The sequence below is a fragment of the Herpailurus yagouaroundi genome, unplaced genomic scaffold (assembly GCF_014898765.1).
Source record: "Herpailurus yagouaroundi ecotype Mexico unplaced genomic scaffold, PumYag 222, whole genome shotgun sequence".
Lineage (NCBI taxonomy): Eukaryota > Metazoa > Chordata > Mammalia > Carnivora > Felidae > Herpailurus > Herpailurus yagouaroundi.
The window spans coordinates 7,968,660-7,989,162 of record NW_024412453.1 but is presented as its reverse complement, the minus strand read 5'-3'; the positions used below and the strand labels follow the sequence as shown (position 1 = coordinate 7,989,162).

Genomic DNA, 20,503 nt, shown 5'->3' with positions numbered 1-20,503 from the left:
TAAATAAATGTTAAAAAAAAAAAATTTAAACACGCCGTTGCCTTATGGTCCACTTACTCCTAGGTATTTACCCAAGAGAAGTGAAAGCTTATATTCCTATATATACTTGGACAAGAATGTTCATAGCATTTTTATTTCTGACAGAAACTGGAAACAACTCGGATGTCCATCAGTAGGTGAAGGCATCAACGAACTGTGGTCCAGAATGTTGCTAAGCAGATAGAAGTCTTATGAAATGTTTCTCCCCTGCCCCATGTGGACCGCCATCCTTTTAGCTTTTGGCTTTCTGTAACCGTTTTCTTGCTGCCCACTGTTCAGCTCCTAAGCCCATGTCACGTATTTATGGTTTGGTTATGTCTTTGGTATTTCTCTTGCTGATTTCTGTTTCAATCAGAATGGACCAGTTACGCTGTGATAATAAATAGTCCTAAATCCCAGTGGCTTAAAGTAAAGGTTGGTTTCTTTGTCGTGAACTGCATGTCCATTTTGGTGCAGCTAAGAGTTCTATTCCCTGCCGAGGGAGGAGCCCTCCTCCGAGACATTGCTGGTTGCTGTGAATATTGACTTAATGTAAAGTTTTGATTCGTAGGAGTTAAGACAGATTTTCAAGCTAGACTGCTTTTTTGTCCCATCATCATTAGTTGACTTTTATTGTAGGGTGCATTAAAATCTTTGATGACATCAGTAACTGTAACTTTTAATCCACAGCACAAAAAATTAAAATACTTCTCAACTTGTATTTACCTGGTAAATGCTATTTTTAGTCTTTTATTCCTGTGTGTTGGACAAAGAACCAAGATCCAGAGAGAGTAAACGAATTGGCACTTGCTACACAGCAGTGAAGCTGAACTAGAACCCAGGGTTTCCATTTTAATATTTTTGTGTAAATTGGAGCAAAGTAAACGTACTGTCTACTTACACGTTTTTAATTTGACAGTCTCTTCAGCAGGCCGCATTTAAGAGAGGTCTCGTACACCTTTTGCCGGTGGCTGGAGCACGATGGATCCCCCAGGGGCACTGGAGGCGGAGGATGAAGTGGGGCCATTAGCCCATCTTGCCCCAAGTCCTCAAAGCGAAGCTGTTGCCCATGAATTCCAGGAGCTGTCCCTGCAGCCCAGCCAGCACCTGCCCCCACTGAACGAGAGGAAGAATGGTGAGCTCTTCAGCATGTGTGGTGGGAGCTGGATTTAAAGATTCACCCCTTCATGAGTCCAATTGATTCCTGTTTGGTAGTAATTTTTCTTTTTCTTTTTCTTTTTTCTTTTCTTTTCTTTTTTTTTTTTTTTTTTTTCTTTTTTTTTTTTTTTTTGTCACTTACCCTGGGCAGGCTGTCATGGCGGGGAGAGCCTTGTGGGTTATTGGCTGGTTTTGAGTAACAGGCAGAATTTCACTTTCCATCCAGTTCTTTCGTTTATTTCCCCAATAAGTGTCTGGTAGCAGTATTCTCCTTGGAAACAAGCTTTAGATTCAACTATTTTAGTACCAGCAGATTTCATGCTAGAAGATACTGGAGAGTAGCTTCCTGCACTCATCCTAGGGAAGGTTGACTGTGGATTTGACTAGATTCTCCTCCCATTTTTCCCGTCTCCAGTGTGTTGCACCTTAATTTCAAGATTGATAAAATTTAAGCTATCTTAATGATTACTAAGAAAGCAATAATTTTTTGTTGGAGTGTTTTTCTATTAATCGTTACAGGATATGACCATATTGTCATTCTCTGCCTATCGTTGTATACAAAATGAGTATTTTCTGTCCATTTGGTATCTGTTCAGGAAATTTTCATTGATCACAAAGGCTTCCCATCCTCTCTGGAAAACATAATGCTGTCCATTTTTAATGTAAATGAGTAAGGATAGATGATAGACACTTATTTTTAATACTTAAAACATAAAAACTAACAAAATGTTAAAATTTATAAACACATCAAGCACTTATATTAAAAGGGCCACATTAAGAATTACAGCTGAATTTCTTATGCTTTCCACCGTTCTGAGTTTTACATTTACAAATAATAGTTTTTAAAAATTGTAGATTTAAAAACCTGAGGAAATAAAACCGTTCCCTTGTAAAACACTTCCTTTTGTACCTGGTTACTGTTTTTCTGGGTTCTGAGTCCTAACCAGGCCTTTTCATTATTGGCCTCACCTTCTTCAGGAAAGTGGAGAAAAGATGTATGTTATGATTCTTAGTTCTTTAGTACATGTGTTTGGAGTGTATTTGTTCTCCCTTCAAATAAGGCTTCTGGTACTTGTTCTTGGGCATAACCCTTGTCCGCTGTGAGTGGTGAAAAGCAGCATTCTGGCTCAGGTGCTGTCGGGCCCTTCAGGAGGCTGTCGTTCGGCAGTGGCTTTAGAATCTTCCATTTTTCTCAGACAGTGGCTTGGAGAGTATGACCACATTTACTGAAGCATGACCAAATGCGATCAGGTTCACACTGCACATTTGGGCCTGTATAGTGTTCAGATTCTTATCCTCAAAAAATGAGTTGCACTGGTATGAAATTGCAATAACACACAATTAGTCAGGAAAATGGTAGGGAAATGTATCGGGCAAATCTGTACTTCGTGATCGGCTTGACACAGTGCACCACGTTCTCTTGCAAGAATGTTGCCTTGAATATGTATGCCTGAATGTAAGCTAAGCCCAAATATTAAGTAGCCTCCCCTTATAAACTTTTGGGAAGTGGAGGAAATGGTAAGAATTTTAATTTTTTAATTTGGTTACATGTCCATAATTAAAATCACATTTTTATGATGCAGTGCAATAATATAGAAGGATTCCTTCATTCACACTAATATTTCATAGAACCATCTGGCTCAGATTCTATCCATGAATCTTTGGGGGAAATGCTTTTTTTTTTTCTCATCATCAGCAGAACCCCTTGGCATCATGCACGTAGTGCTAAAATCCACGGTGCGTCTTCACTACTGTCTCTTTCGTCTGAGTTACAGCAGCTTGTGAGTATATGTATGACCTGATACCACAGATTTTCTGTCTAAACCACAAGTACCATTGACAAAATGGTGTGTGTGTGTGTGTGTGTGTGTGTGGTGTATTGTCATATACTCATAATCTCTATAGCATAATCACTCCTGTGATTTGTGATTGGTTATAACATTTTATGGGGCTGCAGTTCCTGTTTTAGAATGTAATTATCTGTTTTCTGTGAGTACGTAATGTATTCACTGGCTTAAAATGTACAGGGTACCAGTGGGTACACAGTGAAAAGAAAGTCACTTCCCAGTCTTTCCCCTCAGCTACATGATTCCTTTCCTGGAGTTCACTATTGTCATTTGTATCCTTTCTGACAGAATTGTATTTGACTACTTTTTTAAAATGAGTTTTTGAAACTGTTCTTTGCAACGACACTTAGTACTTCCGATTTTAAGGTTATAACCTAGGAATAATTAATCTGTTGGCCTTCTCCGCCCCCTCCCCCCCATTTATGATTCTACTAAGATATTTTTATAAACATCCTAAAACTAGCTTTAAATGAAGTTAATTTTTAAGCAAATGTTTTCCTCAAGTACTTTTTTTGTTCAGTATTGAGTAAATGAAAGAATATCTTATGAAATTCTATGTAAAGACTCAAATAGCAGACAGTCTCTTCTTTTTTTTTTAATATGAAATTTATTGTCAAATTGGTTTCCATACAACACCCAGTGCTCATCCCAACAGGTGCCCTCCTCAGTGCCCATCACCCACTTTCCCCTCCTTCCCACCCCCCAATCTCTTCTTTTTTAATAAATGACTTCAGGCAGTTAAAAAGCTTAACTTATGTTCAGGCATATACTCTAATGTCAGGCTTATGATATATTAGCTTGATTTACATATATATTCCAAGGCATACATGGAATCCTTTGTATAGCTATCAGAAATCTACATTTTTGATAGTTATATGAGTCAAGTGGAATCACATCAAGCAATTATGGAATTAGAAGAAGCGTAACTTTCTTACCCTACTGAATTTTTCATGTTTATGCTTCATTTTTAAGTCTTCTTAATGCCCTGTTTAGATTATATCATATACAAAATGTGAATCTTAGCCTCAAAATTAATTAATACAAAAAACTCTTTAGAGTATTATGAAATAGTCCGATTTAGGTATTTTCTTGTGATTGTGTTTCATTGTTAGCCCTAAGCATTTGAATTTCACTTGTTTGAATTATTTCCCTTTCTAGTTGGGGGGAAAATGAAGATACTTCAATTTGGATCAGTGTGTAGAAGGATCATGTCACCAAAGAGTTTATAAATAAACTTAATGAGAGAGAAGTTGACATCTACATAATGACTCCAGGATCCTCCCTTAGTTTTGACTGCTACTTATGTTGGCATTGTAGTGGCAGAGCAGAACATTCATTCCTACTCCTGTAGCACATGTGAAAGATAAGCTGGGGCTGTTCTTTACCCCTGAACGTGTGGCCGGTGGCACCTCCAAAGTAAGGCCACCAATTAGGCCGTTAATTCTTCCCAAGAAGTGAGTTCTTCCTAAAAGAAATGTGGGTATACAGAACACATAAATGACAGACTTTTACTGAAACAGCGCACACATAGAGAACTTGAGCTTTGTTTTGATGTTTTACACAGTATTAACGTTCCTTCAGATGGTAAACACTGGCAGTAAAGGGGAAATCAGTCCGAGGGACAGTTAGTTGTTTTTTATTGTTCACGTGGGAAAAGCTCAGATGCTGTAAGTTGAATACAGCTTCGTAAAGGCAGGGAAAGGCGAAGTAGATGGAACCGACACGCCGCCAAGAGCTCCAGCCCTCTGTGTTGTGCCCGCACTAGGGGAGACCACAGCAGGAAGGCTTTGGTTCCCGAGGTCATTTGCAAGACCGAGAAGTGTGCTGGTTGGTGAATGTAAGCTTTTGAGTCACTCCCGGCATTGACAATAAAGCAGATAAATTGACATAGATTCCCCTTTTGCACAACAGTTTGGTATTTTAACACTTGGGACAGCTCTGAAAATGAGCCACAGTCCAGTCGTGTTCACATGGCCACAGGTAACGCCCCAGGCCGGCTGTCAGTAGTATGGAGTAGGCGGAAAAATAGTGTCTGCCACTTTCTCTTCCGTTTATTAGCAGACTTTTTGAAACTGCATTTACTTGGGAACAGCGTGTTTTAGGCCTCAGTGAAGAAGAGGCTTTGTCATTCTTATTTTAAACTTTGATGCTTCTAGTTACCGTACTCGTTGGGTTTTTGATTTCATGGTCCCGTTTTGAATTTTTTTCCCTAAGATTTTCCATCCATTAAATTTATCACAATGGACGGTTTTAGACCATCTCTTGTTCTGCTCTTGAATGATTATACTAAAGAGAAAATAGTTCATTCAAAAGTTTGTTGCACACGAGGGAACACAAGGTATTTCTTTGCATTAGATTCAGTACAGGTATCAATACATTTGCACACAGATAACTTTGCCTTGCCATGGAACTCGGCTAAAGAAAATTGCTTGCCTTGTACTATAGAAAATAAATGGTATTTGTTCAAAGCTGATCTTTTCTTCATGCAACATTTCCTCATTCCTCATTAACCTGTTAGGTTTACTGTCACTCTAGGTGTTTGGAAATGCACAAAGGTGGTAAGCATTTGTCTGGACCAGAACCCTGTTCCTTAAGAGTATACATGAGATGGGGTGGCCATCTGGAGATTGGTGAGGAAAAGGGAGAATATTTCTATTTTTCTCTGGAGCAGACAGCCAGACATAAGATTCTCAGAGTGTCATAAGTGGGAAGGAAATAAATAGATGCTAAATAACCAAAACATGTAACTCTAGGATTCTTGCTTTCCCTTTCTTTAACTGGAGGTAATCGAAACAAGTAAGATTCTGTAAAATTCTCTTGTCCTTGGCTTTACTGTTAACATCTTTAGGACCTTAAATATTTAAAATTCTCCGTGATATTAATAAACAGTCTGATACATTTAGATAATTTCCTTTTCTGCTTTGGATGTTACTTAAGAGTATTTAGACTGAGAACAGAAATAGGTATAATTTCCTTAATTAATTTTCCTTAGTTTCTAATAGATTTCTGAGATTAGCCTTTACAGGTAAATACTTAACACAGTTATAAAGTTTAAAAGCCAATTGTGAGCCCCCTAACCACTGTAAAAGAAATTCTTGATTAATTAAGGTGGTTTTCGTATGTTTTGTCTATGACAATCTCTTGAACCTTTCACCATGAAAACAAAGTCATATAAGTAGCTTAAAGGTGAGGTACTCTATTTCGCAATGCTCTTTACAAAGTCTCCTATTAAACAGCATGCTTTGTTTCACAGTGTAAATGAGCACCTATAACCCTGTCCGTCACCTTTTTTTCTACCCTGGGCTTCTCGTTACTGAGGACTTAGCTGGCTTTAGCGCATCGCCTAACACACCCAAGCAGTGTGCGGGTGGAGGGAGGGGGCTGGGCCTTAATCTCACACACGCCCATCTGCAGCTGGCAGGGTCAGAGCACTACCAGAGGCCTACTGAGTCATTGCTGACCGGATGGATGTAGCTTACGGTTTCAGAAGTGCATCAGCAAGACGGCAGGCCCCAGTTCAGCACGAGCGAAGCCCCATTTTGAGTTATTTATCCAGTCTTTATATTGTGTCCTCTTGCAAACATGCCCTTCGAGTGTTGACAGTTAATGTATTTATTAAAAGTAAGATTTAGAACTTAATAGTAATTATCAGTTTAATCTAGCATTATCTTAAAATTATTAAAATGTTTGCCTGAAATTTTTATAAGGATTTTCTAAAGTTAGGAGAGTCCTAAAAGTGCATTGTTTCATATATAGATTATTTGAGATAATTTTCATAGAACTAGAGTCTACCATATGACTTATATTAAGCACTGGATCAGCAAATAAACTGGCACTAATTTATTAAGAAATGGGCTTTCCTGTCCGTCAGAGGGTAATTTTAATTACCTATACAATGTAAATGATTAGTTAATAAAGATTACTCAACTACAGTACCCTAGTTACTTAGACCTTTCAAGGTACTTGGAATTAAATAGTTGGTTTATAATCAGACCCTGTGCGAGGCCAAAAGACTTCATTAAAATTAAGTAGGGGCTCTTTGTGCCTGTGTGCTCCCCCTAAGCCAACTACAGTGTGACCTCTTTTAGCTAAAAAGGAAGAGAGAGGATAGATACTGGATACCTGCTGTCTACTGTGACTCTTTTGAAAGAGCTGTTAAGTATAGGGAATAGAGTGGGGAAAAGTGGTTGTGATTTTTTTTCAGCCTTTGTTATTTTATTTTAAGATATCAGTAATAAAGCACTTTGGAGACAGAAAGCAGCAAGACAAATATGTTGGAATACCAGACATATTGGGATTTTCTCTTCGGGTTTTAGTTAATTATCACCCTGACTAATTAGCAAATATCATACCCAGTGTTTTTCTAACTCCTTTAAATTGACCCCTGCTGTTGGCTACCCTCACCTGCTGCCCTCACTGTTATTAACAGGAAGTGTAGTCTTTTGGGAGTCAGGACTCCAGTGTCCTCTGCTGACTCAGTCTGTGAGCATGGGTAAGTCTCAGAAGCGCTCTGTGTCACGGTGTGCCCGTTGTAGTACCTGTATGGTAGCTTTCAGCCCATGTGTCCTTCTCTGGCTGCCCTTCCTCATTGCATCATGCGCTCTTATATCTCATTGTCACTCTTGCCTGTGCTGTTCATTGGGCAGCAGAACCAGGAAGAATGGAAGATGACTTCCGTCTCAGCAGGTGGAATTTTCCATAGATACAAGTTAATGATGTCGCTGTGTATCCCATTCCTCAAGGTGTATTATTAAGCATACATGCCAGCTCGCCCAATTAGTCAGACTTTCCCCCATATTTAAAAAGAAAGAGAAATTGAATCAATTGTGTTGTCCTAAAAAAAATTTTTTTTAATCTAATTTAGGACATGCAGTATCTTCCTATTCATGGTATTTAAGGGTTGGCAGGTATGTGTTAACATTTTTATAGTAAGCATCAGACTATCAAAAGACAATTTTTTAGCTTTGTTTAAAGTCCAAATTATTCATGTTCTATTCTGGTCATCTTTGTGGTTGTCTGCATCAAGGAAATGCTAATAGTTGGGTGTCTGTTTCACAAAACTTAAATTTTTGATACATGATCTCTATGTTTAATGAAGATATAACAAGAAAAGCAGAAAGTCTGATCAACAACTTGCCTTTGGTTCTTGTGGGCTAGTTAAAAAAGTAACATACTAGAATTTGTCAGTACTGTCTGAAGATTTGAGGTTCATAGCTTCAAGATAAGAAACCCTCTCTGACAGAAACCATGATCCCAACATAGCAGTGAGGAAGTGTGTTGACTGACCATTTGACGAAAGCACCAGCATGCAGTATATACAAGGGAAAGTTTGCCATATGGGATACTCAGCTCTCCAAAATAGCCTAAAAATCAGCATTTCAGGAGTGGAAGTAGGGACTCTTTTACTATTAGAAAACATTTACAGAATGACCACTGTGTCTTCTACCCTAGAATAGTTCTTAGATTTTAATCCTCTAGTACAACGTTGGCAGTTCACAGCGTAGTGTAGTGTATCCTCATAAAACTGTTGGACACGTAGGTCTTTGAAAGCCGTATCTTCAACTATATACAGAAAAGTAACTCGGAGACGATTCTTGCAGATAACAGAGAGGAAGAAGAACCTAGTTTTAAGGAAGAGGGCTGTGAAAAAATAAAAAGTGAAGAGGGCTGTGGAGCCAAGCATAGAGCCCGCTCTCTTGTACTCGCTGTGTGGTGTCAGACACAAAGTCTGTGTCTTTCATCCGTGAATAGGAATCATGTTAGATGTACCTCATAAATCACTGAGAGGCTTCAAATACTAGAGCTCTTGTACAAACTGGCGTGTACATGGGACATCATAAAATACAGTACATGGAATAGGTACCCAGCACTGCCTGCCTGACGTAAAAATACCACGAAAGAGGCAGTATGCACAGTGGTTAAGAGCACCAACTCTGGAGCCAGCCTGTCTGAGCCTAGATCCTGGCCACACCACCACTGAACTTAGACAAATTAGTTATCCTCCCCTTGCCTCGGTCTCCTCATTTGCACAATGGGGACCCTACTATGACCTGCTTCACAGAGTTGCTAGGAAGATTAAATGAGTTCATGTAAGTGAAGTGTTTAGAACAACAAGGGCAAGTAGGTAGCACTTTACAACTGTTTGTTATTGTTACGTATGTTTCGAGCATGTAGTACAGTTGGTCCTTCAACAACGTGGGTTTGAACTGCACGGGTCCCCACATAGGCAGGCGGTTTCTGATAGGTAGTATAGTGCCGGAAGTGTATTTTCTCCTCTTCGTGATTTTCTCAATCACATTTTTTCCTCTAGATTTATTGTAAGAGTACGGCATGTAACACATATAACATATGAATGTGTGTTACCTGTTGATGTCTTAGGTCAACGGTAGGCACTTGAGTTTTGGGGGAGTCGAACGTTATTTGTGAATTTTCAACTGCCACGCTGTATTCCACTTCATATTAAGTGAATATAGTTTTCAGGAGTCCACCATGGGTTTGTTTTTTGTTTTTTTTTTATAGCTTTTAGTGTCTCTTTCAATGGTCCCAGTCATTTCTGTGCCCGTTTTCCACAAGTATTTCTTTTTAAAGATACCAAAATGACATGCAGTTTCTTAATGTCTCTCCATGTACCTTCACAACACTTGAAGAGCAGCTTATCTGATGAGAGCTCAGAGGGCAAGTGCAGTAGGCACTGATTTCCCATGGAGTTTGTCTGTCTTGTTGGTACTGCCAGTTCCCACAATCCTAGCATTCCCTGGGCATCAGTCAGTGTCTGCAAGGAATGATTTTCAAATATTAAAGCATGTGAAAAGACAAACAGGCCAAAACTCAGAGCTCTCTAGGGACCATGACCTCCAAAACAGACTCCGTTCTGACATTTTCACAGGCTGCTTGAAGGAATTCCAGCAGGGCCATTCCAGTTGGTAAACTCCTAAACAAACCCTCTGTCATCAAGGACTGATTTATAGATCTTTCTCCTTCTTATGTACTTACTCTGAAGAGATTAGGATAGTAGATATGGTGGCTCAGACGCTTTTAAGGCATTTGATGTATATGATAAGTATTATACAGAAGACTTGTGGTATTTTGAGGTAGTAAAACAGTCATTTGTTTAAAGAGATTTCTTGCTCTGAGTTGACTTTTAAATTTTTTCTTTTTCCTTTTGATTCCTGGAAATCTATGTCGTAATCACATCTCGCAACTAATTTTTTTTCATTAAGAACCCAATTATTTAGCAAAGAAATTGACTGAATTCGGGAATGACCTTTTAAAAAATAAACATGTATGTATACAATGACATGTTTCATAATGACCTTTGGCATATGTGAGAACAAACAGTTTTAGTGTTGTAGAACGTTCTTCTGTGAAATCTTGGTGTGATGGCAGTTGTTTAGATGATGCTTTAAGGTCATTTAGAAGGGGGGCGGGTCTAGAAGTTTTTCAACTAATCTGAATTCTCTTAAAATATTCTATTGTGTAGTATTATACACTTCTTAAAAAAAGCAACATAGGGCAAAAAATAAATGAGAGGGCCAGAAGCCAAGAGATTTAGAGTCTGAGCAACCTAAGGAAATGGGTAATTGGGATTTATTTGGTTTACAGTTGGCCTTAAACGCTACCAGCCTCATGGTTCTCCAATCTGGAGCATGTATGAAATTCCAGGGCAGAACAGCGTTCTGCATTTGAAGGGTCAGGTTTGTTGGAGGTGGTGGGGGGCGGGGGTTGTGTGGTTTGTTTCCTTCTTTGCATGTTTCTTTCTAATGAGTTAATCCTTTGGGTGAAAGTACAAAGTTTTCAGTATTTAACAAATGAATCCTACACAATGAGAACTTTGTTGTAATTTGGTATCTGATTATGGTGTAGGATTGTAATATGTTTTAAACAAATTTTAAAATGGGATGCAGGAAATAATTGGTATATGATTTCAACCAAGCCTCTTCATATTAGTGGTACAAATAAACCTCATTTTTATCACATTCTAGGAAGCTTTTAGAAACCCAGCATATTTTAGAGGTCTCCTTGGTAAAAGAAAATGGAAACAAAAGCGACGTAACAAGGTGCTTAGTAACTGGTCATAGGTAGTTACTGAGTGTACTAAAGTATTTTGTGGCTCTTGACTGATGTATAAAATGTATATGATGAAAAAGATCTATGTGCTTATATTACTGTTTTTCTCAAGCCGAGAATAACAAAGTGATATTTAACTAGACATACTCTTAATATGACAAAGTAGTACTTTTCTAATATATTTTTCTAACATGGATGTTTCTGTCTCTCACTGTCAGTTTCAGTTAGGTAGTCTCTTCATCTTTCAAAACAATGGAACTTGATTCAATAACTTGCTGATAAACTAGTGAAATTTCTGCCTGTATAATTGTGTGCTTGTTTGCTTGTGTGTAGAGTTAGAGTAGCTGCTTGATTGCTTGCTGAATGCTTTTTGAACCCTCAACAGAAACAAAGTTTACAACCTTCAAGAATTTGAAGATTTTATTTGGACACCCAAGTATAATTTGGAGGATTTTCCAGATAAAAGAATTTACACTTAAACCAAGCAGATTGAGCAAGGATTGAAAAAAATTGAAATTTAAAGAAATCCAAGAACTTAGTCCTAAACTGTGAATTTCAGAATCCAGTGGGTTTAGACATAATTTGGTTTTTGTTCTATTACATTGAAACTATGTAACATGTACTGTGTCATAAAAATGTATACATCTCTTAAGTGACCAGGAATGTTTCATGTATCCTTGAGGGTGAAATGTTCTGTAAATGTCAGGTCCTGTTGGTTTATCAGATTGTTCAAGTCCTGTATCCTTACTGATTTTCTTACCTCTTGTTCTGTCAGTTGCCCAGAGAGGTATGTTGAAAACCCCAACTAATATTGTGGAATTGTTTATTTTTCCTTTCAGTAATTTTTTCCTTTTCATATTTTGAGGGTCTATTATGTGTTCTTGTTGGATTGATCCCTTTGTATTATGAAATACCTGCATCCTTAGTAATGATCCTTTTCCCAAAGTCTACTTTGTCTGGTACTAATATAGGCCCCCTGAGTTTCTTACGGATTGCACGGTACATCTTTACCCAGCTTTTACCTTTAACTCATCTGCACCTTTAGATTTAAAGTAGATTTCTTTCAGATAGCATAGAGCTGGATCTTTCTTTTTTTAGTCTAGTCTGACAGTCTCTGTCTTTCAGTTGCAGTGTTTAGGTAGATTACATTTAAGGTCATTATTGATTTATGTGGCACATTAGTTATCTATAGCTGTGGAACAAAGTACTTCATACCTTAGCAACTTAACACAAGATGCATTTATTATCTCCTAGTTTGTTTAGGTCAGGAATTCAGGCACAGTTTAGCTGGATACCTCTGTCTCTCATAAGCCTGCAGTCAGGTGTCAGCCAAGGCTGGGGTTTCATCTGAAGGTTCAACTGGTGAAGGATCTGCTTGTAACCTTAGTTATATTGTTGTTGGCAAGATTCAGTTCATTGAGGACTATTGGACCAAGGGCCTCAGTTCCTCTCTGGATGCTGGATGCTGGCTGGAGCCTTGTTCTTTGCCACATGGGCCTCTCCCGTATGGCATCTTACTTTCTCAAAGCCAGTAAGAGAGATGTGTGCTAGCAAGACCAAAGTGATCTTTTTTTTTCCCCAACATTTTCTCAACATTGTCCTATTCTTTTGTTTAGAAGCAAATTACTCAAGGGGAAAGGATTATAGAAGACCATAAATACCAGAAGGCAGGGATCATTAGAGGCCACCTGCCACAATTGAATTTAAAATCTATTATTTAGCTATATATTGTATTTATCTAGTCAGTTCACTCTTCCTTTATTCCTTTTTTTTTTTGCCTTTAAAAAAATTTTTTTTTAGTATTTTGTGTATTATTTTTACAACATCCTATTAGCTTTACTTTTTTTTCATATGTTCACTGATCTTTTCAAATGAAGGTCTAATATGCTGCTAATCCTATCCAATAAAACGTTAATCTTAATTTATTTTTATCTCTGGAAGTTCCATTTTGTTCTTTTTTACATTGTCTTTTTCTCTCATCATTATATTCATGTTTTCCTTTAAATACTTGTACATAGTGGGGCACCTGGCTGGCTCAGTCGGTTAAGCGTCTGGCTTTTGGTTTCGGCTCAGGTCATGATCTGACGGTTTCATGAGTTCATGCCCCTAATGGGGCTCTGCACTGGCAAGACGAAGCCTGTTTGGAATTCATATTCTCCCTCTCTCTCTCTCTCTCTCTCTCTCTCTCTCTGCCCCTCTGCCCCTCTGCCCCTCCCCCACTCGCACTGTCTCTGTCGAAATAAAGAAACTTAAAGATTTTTTTTTTTTTTTAATTTTTTTTTTGTCAACGTTTATTTATTTTTGGGACAGAGAGAGACAGAGCATGAACGGGGGAGGAGCAGAGAGAGAGGGAGACACAGAATCGGAAACAGGCTCCAGGCTCTGAGCCATCAGCCCAGAGCCCGACACGGGGCTCGAACCCACGGACCGCGAGATCGTGACCTGGCTGAAGTCGGACGCTCAACCGACTGTGCCACCCAGGCGCCCCAAGAAACTTAAAGACTTTAAATACTTGTACATAGTTATGGCTGTTAATTCTATTTTTTCAGTAATTTTTGAGTCTGTTTTTACTGAGAAATTTCTCTCCTGTTAAAGAGACATTTTCCTACCTCTTAGCACAGAGTCAGGTAATCCTTTCATTGGGTGGAACGTTGTGAGTGCTACACTGCTGAGTGGCTGCATTTTGCGTTGTCTTCCTTAAGTGCTGGGACTTTGCTCTGGTAAGAGTGCTGAGCTTTCGGGTCACTCTCAAGGCCTTTTTAAAGCGTTGTTAGGAAAGATGTAAGGTAGCATTCCCGCCAGGGATGGTGCGTTGACTATCAGGCCTTGACCCCCTTTGGGATCTCTGCCAAATGCCCCCGTAAATGCCCCAGGGAGATCATGTCGCTCAGGCTCGTTTTGAGCTCGAACACCCCAACCTTGTGTGCACTTTGACACATGTTGAGCATACGGCTCCCGGTCGTTGCTTGCCCGGCCCTGTGTAGCCGTGCGCCCTGCTCATCCAGCTCGGGCCTCAGCCAAGACTCAGGGCACTCCTGTGCAGCTCGCTCTCCAGAGCTCTTGCTCGGCACGGTCCCTCCAGTTCAGACATCTGCACGGCGGCTCCCAGCTGTCTCAACTTCCCCTTCAGCTCTCCTCTCTGGCCCCTCGATGCCACAAGCCTGACCAGCTCTGTTTGAGGGCTGTGCCCCCAGTCTGGAAGTTACCCGCAGGCCGAAAGCTCGGGCGGCTGTAAGACTCACTGCTGTCGTTGCCTTCACCATAGGAGGAGTTCTGTACGGCCCGTGTCCCAGTGTAGGAGAGAGTTCTGTCCAGTTGTGTGGTTTCCTGCGGTGACAGGTGAAGGGCAGTGCGCGTTCTTCCAGCACAGCTGCAAACCGGAGTCTGGACCTGGGGACACGGCACAAGGCCCATGCTTTTCCATGAAGACGTGTTCCTCTCCGAACACCTGCTGACAGGGCCGCAGCCGTGCCGCTCTGCGTTGGGAGCCCCCCCAGACACTCAGACGGTGCTGGGCACACGGGCTGCTCCCCCCTTGTGGGTCGCTGAATGAAGGAAACCAAATTGTGGATTAAAGGCCGAGGCTGATCGTTAGTGGGGTTCCCACGCCAACCAGCTTTCCAGCTTTTGTTGTGGGCGCAGAATGGCGAGCAAGATTATGGGGAAAGGTGCCATGCTAGGCCTTCTTGGCTCGCTCAGAGCCAGCGGCATAGGTACTCGGGGGTTCATGGGGCCGTCGGGCTTCGACCGCGAGGAGGGAAGGATTCGCGGGTTGGCAGAAGCCATCCTTCGTTAATAAAGACATGATTCCATATTACTTTCTCTGCACAGGGATGTTGAAGTTAAGAAAACTTCTCCTTGCATCAGTATTTGAATTTGACTCAGTTTGGCAAAAGAGTCGGCCTATAGAAGATTTAGAAAATATAACTAAAGATGACATTTTTCTTCTTACGTGTGAGTTAAGGGGAATTTTCTCCTCAAGAACGTCTAGGTTACATCGAATGGCAAAGCACAGAATTAAGTGGTCCTCATGGTAATTCACCGTGAGTGCAGCCCACCCTCCTCTTCACTTGTCCCACCAACACGTCCCGCCCTCCAGAAAAGAGAGCCTGTACAGAGGGAAAACACCCTGCAGAGAATTATATCCAGTTATCTACACACACTACTGTCCCCTGCTTGCTTTTCTGTGGTGTGCATTTTTCGTAATGCACGTGTGCTGCTTGGATGTCAAGGAAGGAGAAAACCTTTTTTAAAAAATATGCCACATTACGTAATGGGAAATACTAGAGTAATTTGTAGCTCATGATTATATTATGGTATTGGGGGGTTCCTCCTTAGAATCAGATTCTACTCTGGGGTGCCTGGGTGGCTCAGTCGGTTAAGCGTCCGACTTCGGCTCAGGTCACGATCTCACGGTCTGTGAGTTTGAGCCCCGCGTCAGGCTCTGTGCTGACAGCTCAGAGCCTGCAGTCTGCTTCAGATTCTGCGCCTCCCTCTCTCTCTGCCCTAACTCACTCGCATTCTGTCTCTGTCTCTCTCAAAAATAAATAAACATCAAAAAAATTTTTAAAAAAAAATCAGATTCTACTTAGATTCTGCTCAGAGCTGGGTTGAATGTTCACAGCACATCACAGATTCTCATCCTTTGTGGACAGAGCTTTAAAGGAGAATTTATGTTGGTAAAGAGTTGTGCGTGCTATAATAGAAGTGAAGTCGAATATTACTGGGGTCACCTGAGGATCACAGAAACGCGATTTGATCCGTCTCCGTAATCTGGGTCCCATGGTCTGTACTCCTGCTTCACCCTGAGGCCCAGAGGTCACAAGCTGCCACCTTGGTTCACACGGCCACCCTGGCTGTCCCTGTGTGCCCTCGTGTGGTTGTCTTACAGTTGCTGAGAAGCCCAAGTGGGTTAGGAGAGAAAGAACAGATACCCGGGGTGTCACTAGTCGTGGGCGGGGTGAAGGAGGCTTGTGTGTCAGAGCTGGCCCCCGAGACCCAGAAGAACAGAGCCCGGGGCAGGTCTGCAGCTCCACTAAGTGGCCATCAGGACTGGTTCTCAGTCTTGTTTCATCCAGGTGATACATAAACAATAAGATGTGGAAACCCAAAAAATAAGACACCATTGAATAAATGAAAAGTGAAAAGACTATTTCTGAAAATTAGAATCATCAACATATACTCAAACTGTGCATTTTAGAATATATTTGTTTTTTGTCAAATAAGTTTCATATATACAATTCCATTTGATTAGCCCAAATGTTTGAAAACATATTCGAATTATGTGTGAGTGGTCTCAGTACGTGAATGCAGAATCTTTTCCAATAGAATTTTTACTTTTAAGCTCTATGCTTTTTATAAGGTGCTGTTCCCTGCCTTTGCTTTTTTAAGGATTATAATCATGTAAATTAAATACATAACACTTATATTCTGACCTTCTTAGCTACTCTGTCTTCTCACAAAAACGAAACAGTTCATTTCTTACTTCCTTCTATGCTATGATGAATCAATGTATGTTTTCTTAAAATCCACCTGCAAATAAGGCACCGTGTTAGGTTTTTCTGTGTGTTTCTGCCTACGATTACATTCTTCCCTGTTGTCTGTACCATAGGCCTGGAACCCAACCTGGCAAATAGCCAAGTTAAAATACTAAATTCTACCAGTAGAGAGAGGGTTTCTTCCTGAAATAGGTCAAGGCATTTTACCTTATGAGGTGGGTTTCAGGTGTTTTCATTTTATAGGACTATAAACTGAAAGAGAGATTAAATAATGCAAGGACAAGCAGCTAAAAAGGAACAGAGTGAAGTTTTAAAGATACAGTTGGTTCTAAGGCTACCTCTCCAGTTATAAAGGGTACTGTTAGAACAGGAAAGATACCTTTATTTTGACTCTCTTTCTTCTAAATAAAATGTATTTCTAAAGTAGACTATTTCAACTTTTATATACAGAAAATAGTTGCAAAGGTATAAATATAATCACATATAAAGCTAAAATTCTAATTAGGATTTTACTTGAGCGGAATAGTGCCCTTTAAAAGCCTGTTGGAGATTAAGTCCTTGTGCAGTCGCCGTCACCCTCTCGGCGTGTGCCGGACAGCCCCGGTGGAGTTTACTCAGCATGAGTGATGGGTGTGGGGGGAGTTTGTGCCCACGGTCCCTCCCACAAATAGGGGCCCCGGGACGTGGTCAGTCCCCTCTTCCACATCACAGCTCACCGCACCCTCTTGTCAGACGCTTGCGTGCTAGGAGCCAGCCACACAACCGGGCACTGTGGTCACCCAGAGCAGAGACCTCGGGCAGTTTTGTGTGTGTCTCTTCATTCCTGCCTCGTGCTTTTGAAGGTACTCAGCTGAATGAATGAAGAAATGTTCAAGATTCCTCTAGTGGTGGATGCCCAACTAGTCATTTTGTTGTTTTTAACCTTCTAAACAAATGTATTTTCGGATTTACCAATAAGATTGAGAGCCTGATAATAGAGCGTGCTGTTGGTGGCAATTTATGTCATATTAAACTGTATGACATTTAAAGACTAGAATAAAAATCTCCTTTTACTCATTCTGTAAGTCAATTGTATCTTTGCTGTGGAAAAATATAAAGGGACATTTTTCTGATTTCCTATAGTAGGATAATAATCTTTCTACATGTTCTTTTTAACTTCTAAACTTAGAGCAGTTTATCAACTCTTTATTTAAGAACAGTGTATGGTAAGTTGCAGGCATGCCCGAACGTGTCAGTATGACGTGCATCTACGTATTTTCTCTTGTGTACCGCATTTGTTATCACCCTCAAAAACTTTACATCGATACAGCGTATACTTAATATATTCCCCATATTCATATTTCTCCACTTCTCCCAGTAATGAACGTCCTTTATTGTTTTTTTAAACCAGGATCTAATCTTGTATCATTTTGTGCATTTAGCTGTCATAACCCCTTGATCCCCCGTAATCTAGAACGCTTTCTCTACTTTTTTTAAGACTTAATTTTTTCAGAGCAGTTTGAGGTTCACAACAGAAGTGAGAGGAAGGTACAGTGATTTCCCATATGCCCCACACATGCATAGCCTCCCCCATGACGAACGTCACTCACCAGAAGGATTTTACCAAGGCTGACCCTCCATGGACCCAGCATAATCACCAAATGTCCATCGTTTATCTTAGGGTTGATTCTTACTGTATATTTCCTGGGTTTGGACAAAAGTATCATGCCATGCATTCACCTTATAATATCACACACAGTATTTTCACAGCCCTGAATGTCCTCTGTGCTCTGTCTATTCATGTCTTCATGCCCCGCCCCACCCCCAACCTTGCAACCACTGATCTTTTTATTATCTCCATAGTTTGCCTTTCCCATAATGCCGTATAATTAGAATCATACAATAGGTAGCATTTTCAGACTGGCTTCTTTCACTTAATAATATGTATTTAAAGGTTCCTCCGTGTCTTTCCATGGCTCGATAGCTCATTTCCTTTTAGTGCTAAGTAATATTCCGTTGTCTGGGTATACCTCACTTTGTGTATCCGTTCAGTAGTTGACCTACTGAAGGACATCTCAGTTGCTTCCAAATTTTGGCATTTATGGAGAAGGCTGCTGTAAACATTCGTGTGCAGTTTTTGTGTAAACGTAAGTTTTCAGTTCCTCAGGGTAAAACCCAAAGAGCATAATTGCTAGATTGTATGGTAAGAGTATATTTAGGTTCATAAGAAGCCACCAAACTATTTTCCACAGTGGCTACACCATTTTGCATTCATGACCACTTTTTGTTTTTTTTAATGTTTCACAGACTTGGCATTTTTTAAAAGTTGAGGCCATTTATTTTGCAGAATGACCCTCAGGTTGAATTTGTCTGTTTAGGTCCTTCTAATCAGTTCAAGTTACACATTTCAGTGGGAATATTACATAGGTGACATTATGTCCTCAGTGAATCACATCAGAAGATACATGACATTTGTTCCATTACTGTGATGCTCATTTTGATCACTTGTTTAAGGTAGTGTTCACCTTCTACTTCTCCTATGTAAATGCCCTGTTTCCTTTTTGTAAATATTATCAGTTACAGTATGATTAGTTATAAAGTAGTATGTGAGATAGTACCTTGAGACTTTTTGTTCTCTTTCACAAGCATCTTTCACCCATGCTTTTAATGACAATTTTTGTTTAAATAAATTATTATAAAGGTACTTGATGGTTTTCTAATTCTGACATTCCTTTTCTATTAACTGGCATTCTAGAACCTTCTTTTCTAAGGGAAGTATCACTATGGACTCATAGATTATTTTGTATATTTGGAAAGGTATTAATCCATTTCTGTCATCATTTCTGATACACACATTGTCCCAAATTTGGCCAATGAGAGCCTTGTTCATGGGGCTTTTGTGTCCCTTTGACCCATCCCCCTTAATTTTTGAGCCATTACCTACTTCCTGGCAAAGGATATTTCAGGATCTCCTTATACTTTCATGCCCCAGTCCTGAAATTAGCCCTTTCTGTAAGGATCCCTGGTTCCTTTTATTAAGGTATAGTTTTAGAAACCAAGATCTGAGAGCTAAGCACATTCATTGTTACTTGGGTGTCGTTGCTTCTTAGCCTTTTCAGTGGACGGAGCTAGCACATTTTTTTTTCCTTTTAATCATTAGTTACAGCTGGAGAAGCCATGCAGTCTGAAGAATATGAATGAAACCAGAGGATTTACATTTCCACATATCAAGACCTGCTATAACACTAGTCTAGACAGATAAACAGTCTGAGTAGTGGAATAGAATAGAGAAATCAGAAATAGATAGTATTTAGTCACTTAACTCACTACAAAGGTAACACGTACATGCAGTGGGAAAGGTTGGTCTTTTTAAATAAGTGGTTCTGGATTAAATATTCATTGGATATTTAAATCATACATACATGCAAAAAAATCCAACTCTGAGAGGTAAAGCAAGAAAGCTCTTAGGGAAAAACATCTCCATAACCTTGAAATGAACAAAAATTTCTTAAACAGCATACAGAAAGCATTACTCATAAAAGAAAAACGTGATTGATTGCATTATATTTAAATTAATAACTCTTGTGCACCAAAGGCATCATTGAGAGAGAAACAGCAACCCAGAAGAGTGGGAAGAGAGCATTTTTAATGGATGTGGTTAACAAAAGATTCGTTTCCAGAACATAAAAAGGACTCCTACAGGGGCGCCTGGGTGGCGCAGTCGGTTAAGCGTCCGACTTCAGCCAGGTCACGATCTCACGGTCCGTGAGTTCGAGCCCCGCATCAGGCTCTGGGCTGATGGCTCAGAGCCTGGAGCCTGTTTCCGATTCTGTGTCTCCCTCTCTCTCTGCCCCTCCCCCGTTCATGCTCTATCTCTCTCTGTCCCAAAAATAAACGTTGGAAAAAAAAAAAAATTAAAAAAAAAAAAAAAAAAAA

The 20,503-nt window shown here is 40.0% G+C and overlaps 1 protein-coding gene across 7 annotated transcripts in view; it reads left to right on the top strand.

Moving 5' to 3' along the window:
- The first annotated feature begins 937 nt into the window (after window positions 1–937).
- MRTFB (myocardin related transcription factor B) overlaps window positions 938–20,503 on the top strand; it is a 128,494-nt gene continuing 108,928 nt past the window's right edge. For 4 of the 7 annotated variants that reach the window (XM_040459002.1, XM_040458996.1, XM_040459001.1 and 1 more), the window contains exons 1-2: window positions 938–1,153; window positions 7,453–7,515. In XM_040459002.1, coding sequence (XP_040314936.1) covers window positions 1,000–1,153; window positions 7,453–7,515 — 217 coding nt within the window. In that variant the 5' untranslated portion in view covers window positions 938–999. The remainder of the gene's footprint in view (window positions 1,154–7,452; window positions 7,516–20,503) is intronic. The other 3 variants (XM_040459003.1, XM_040458998.1, XM_040458997.1) reach the window with 1 other exon arrangement.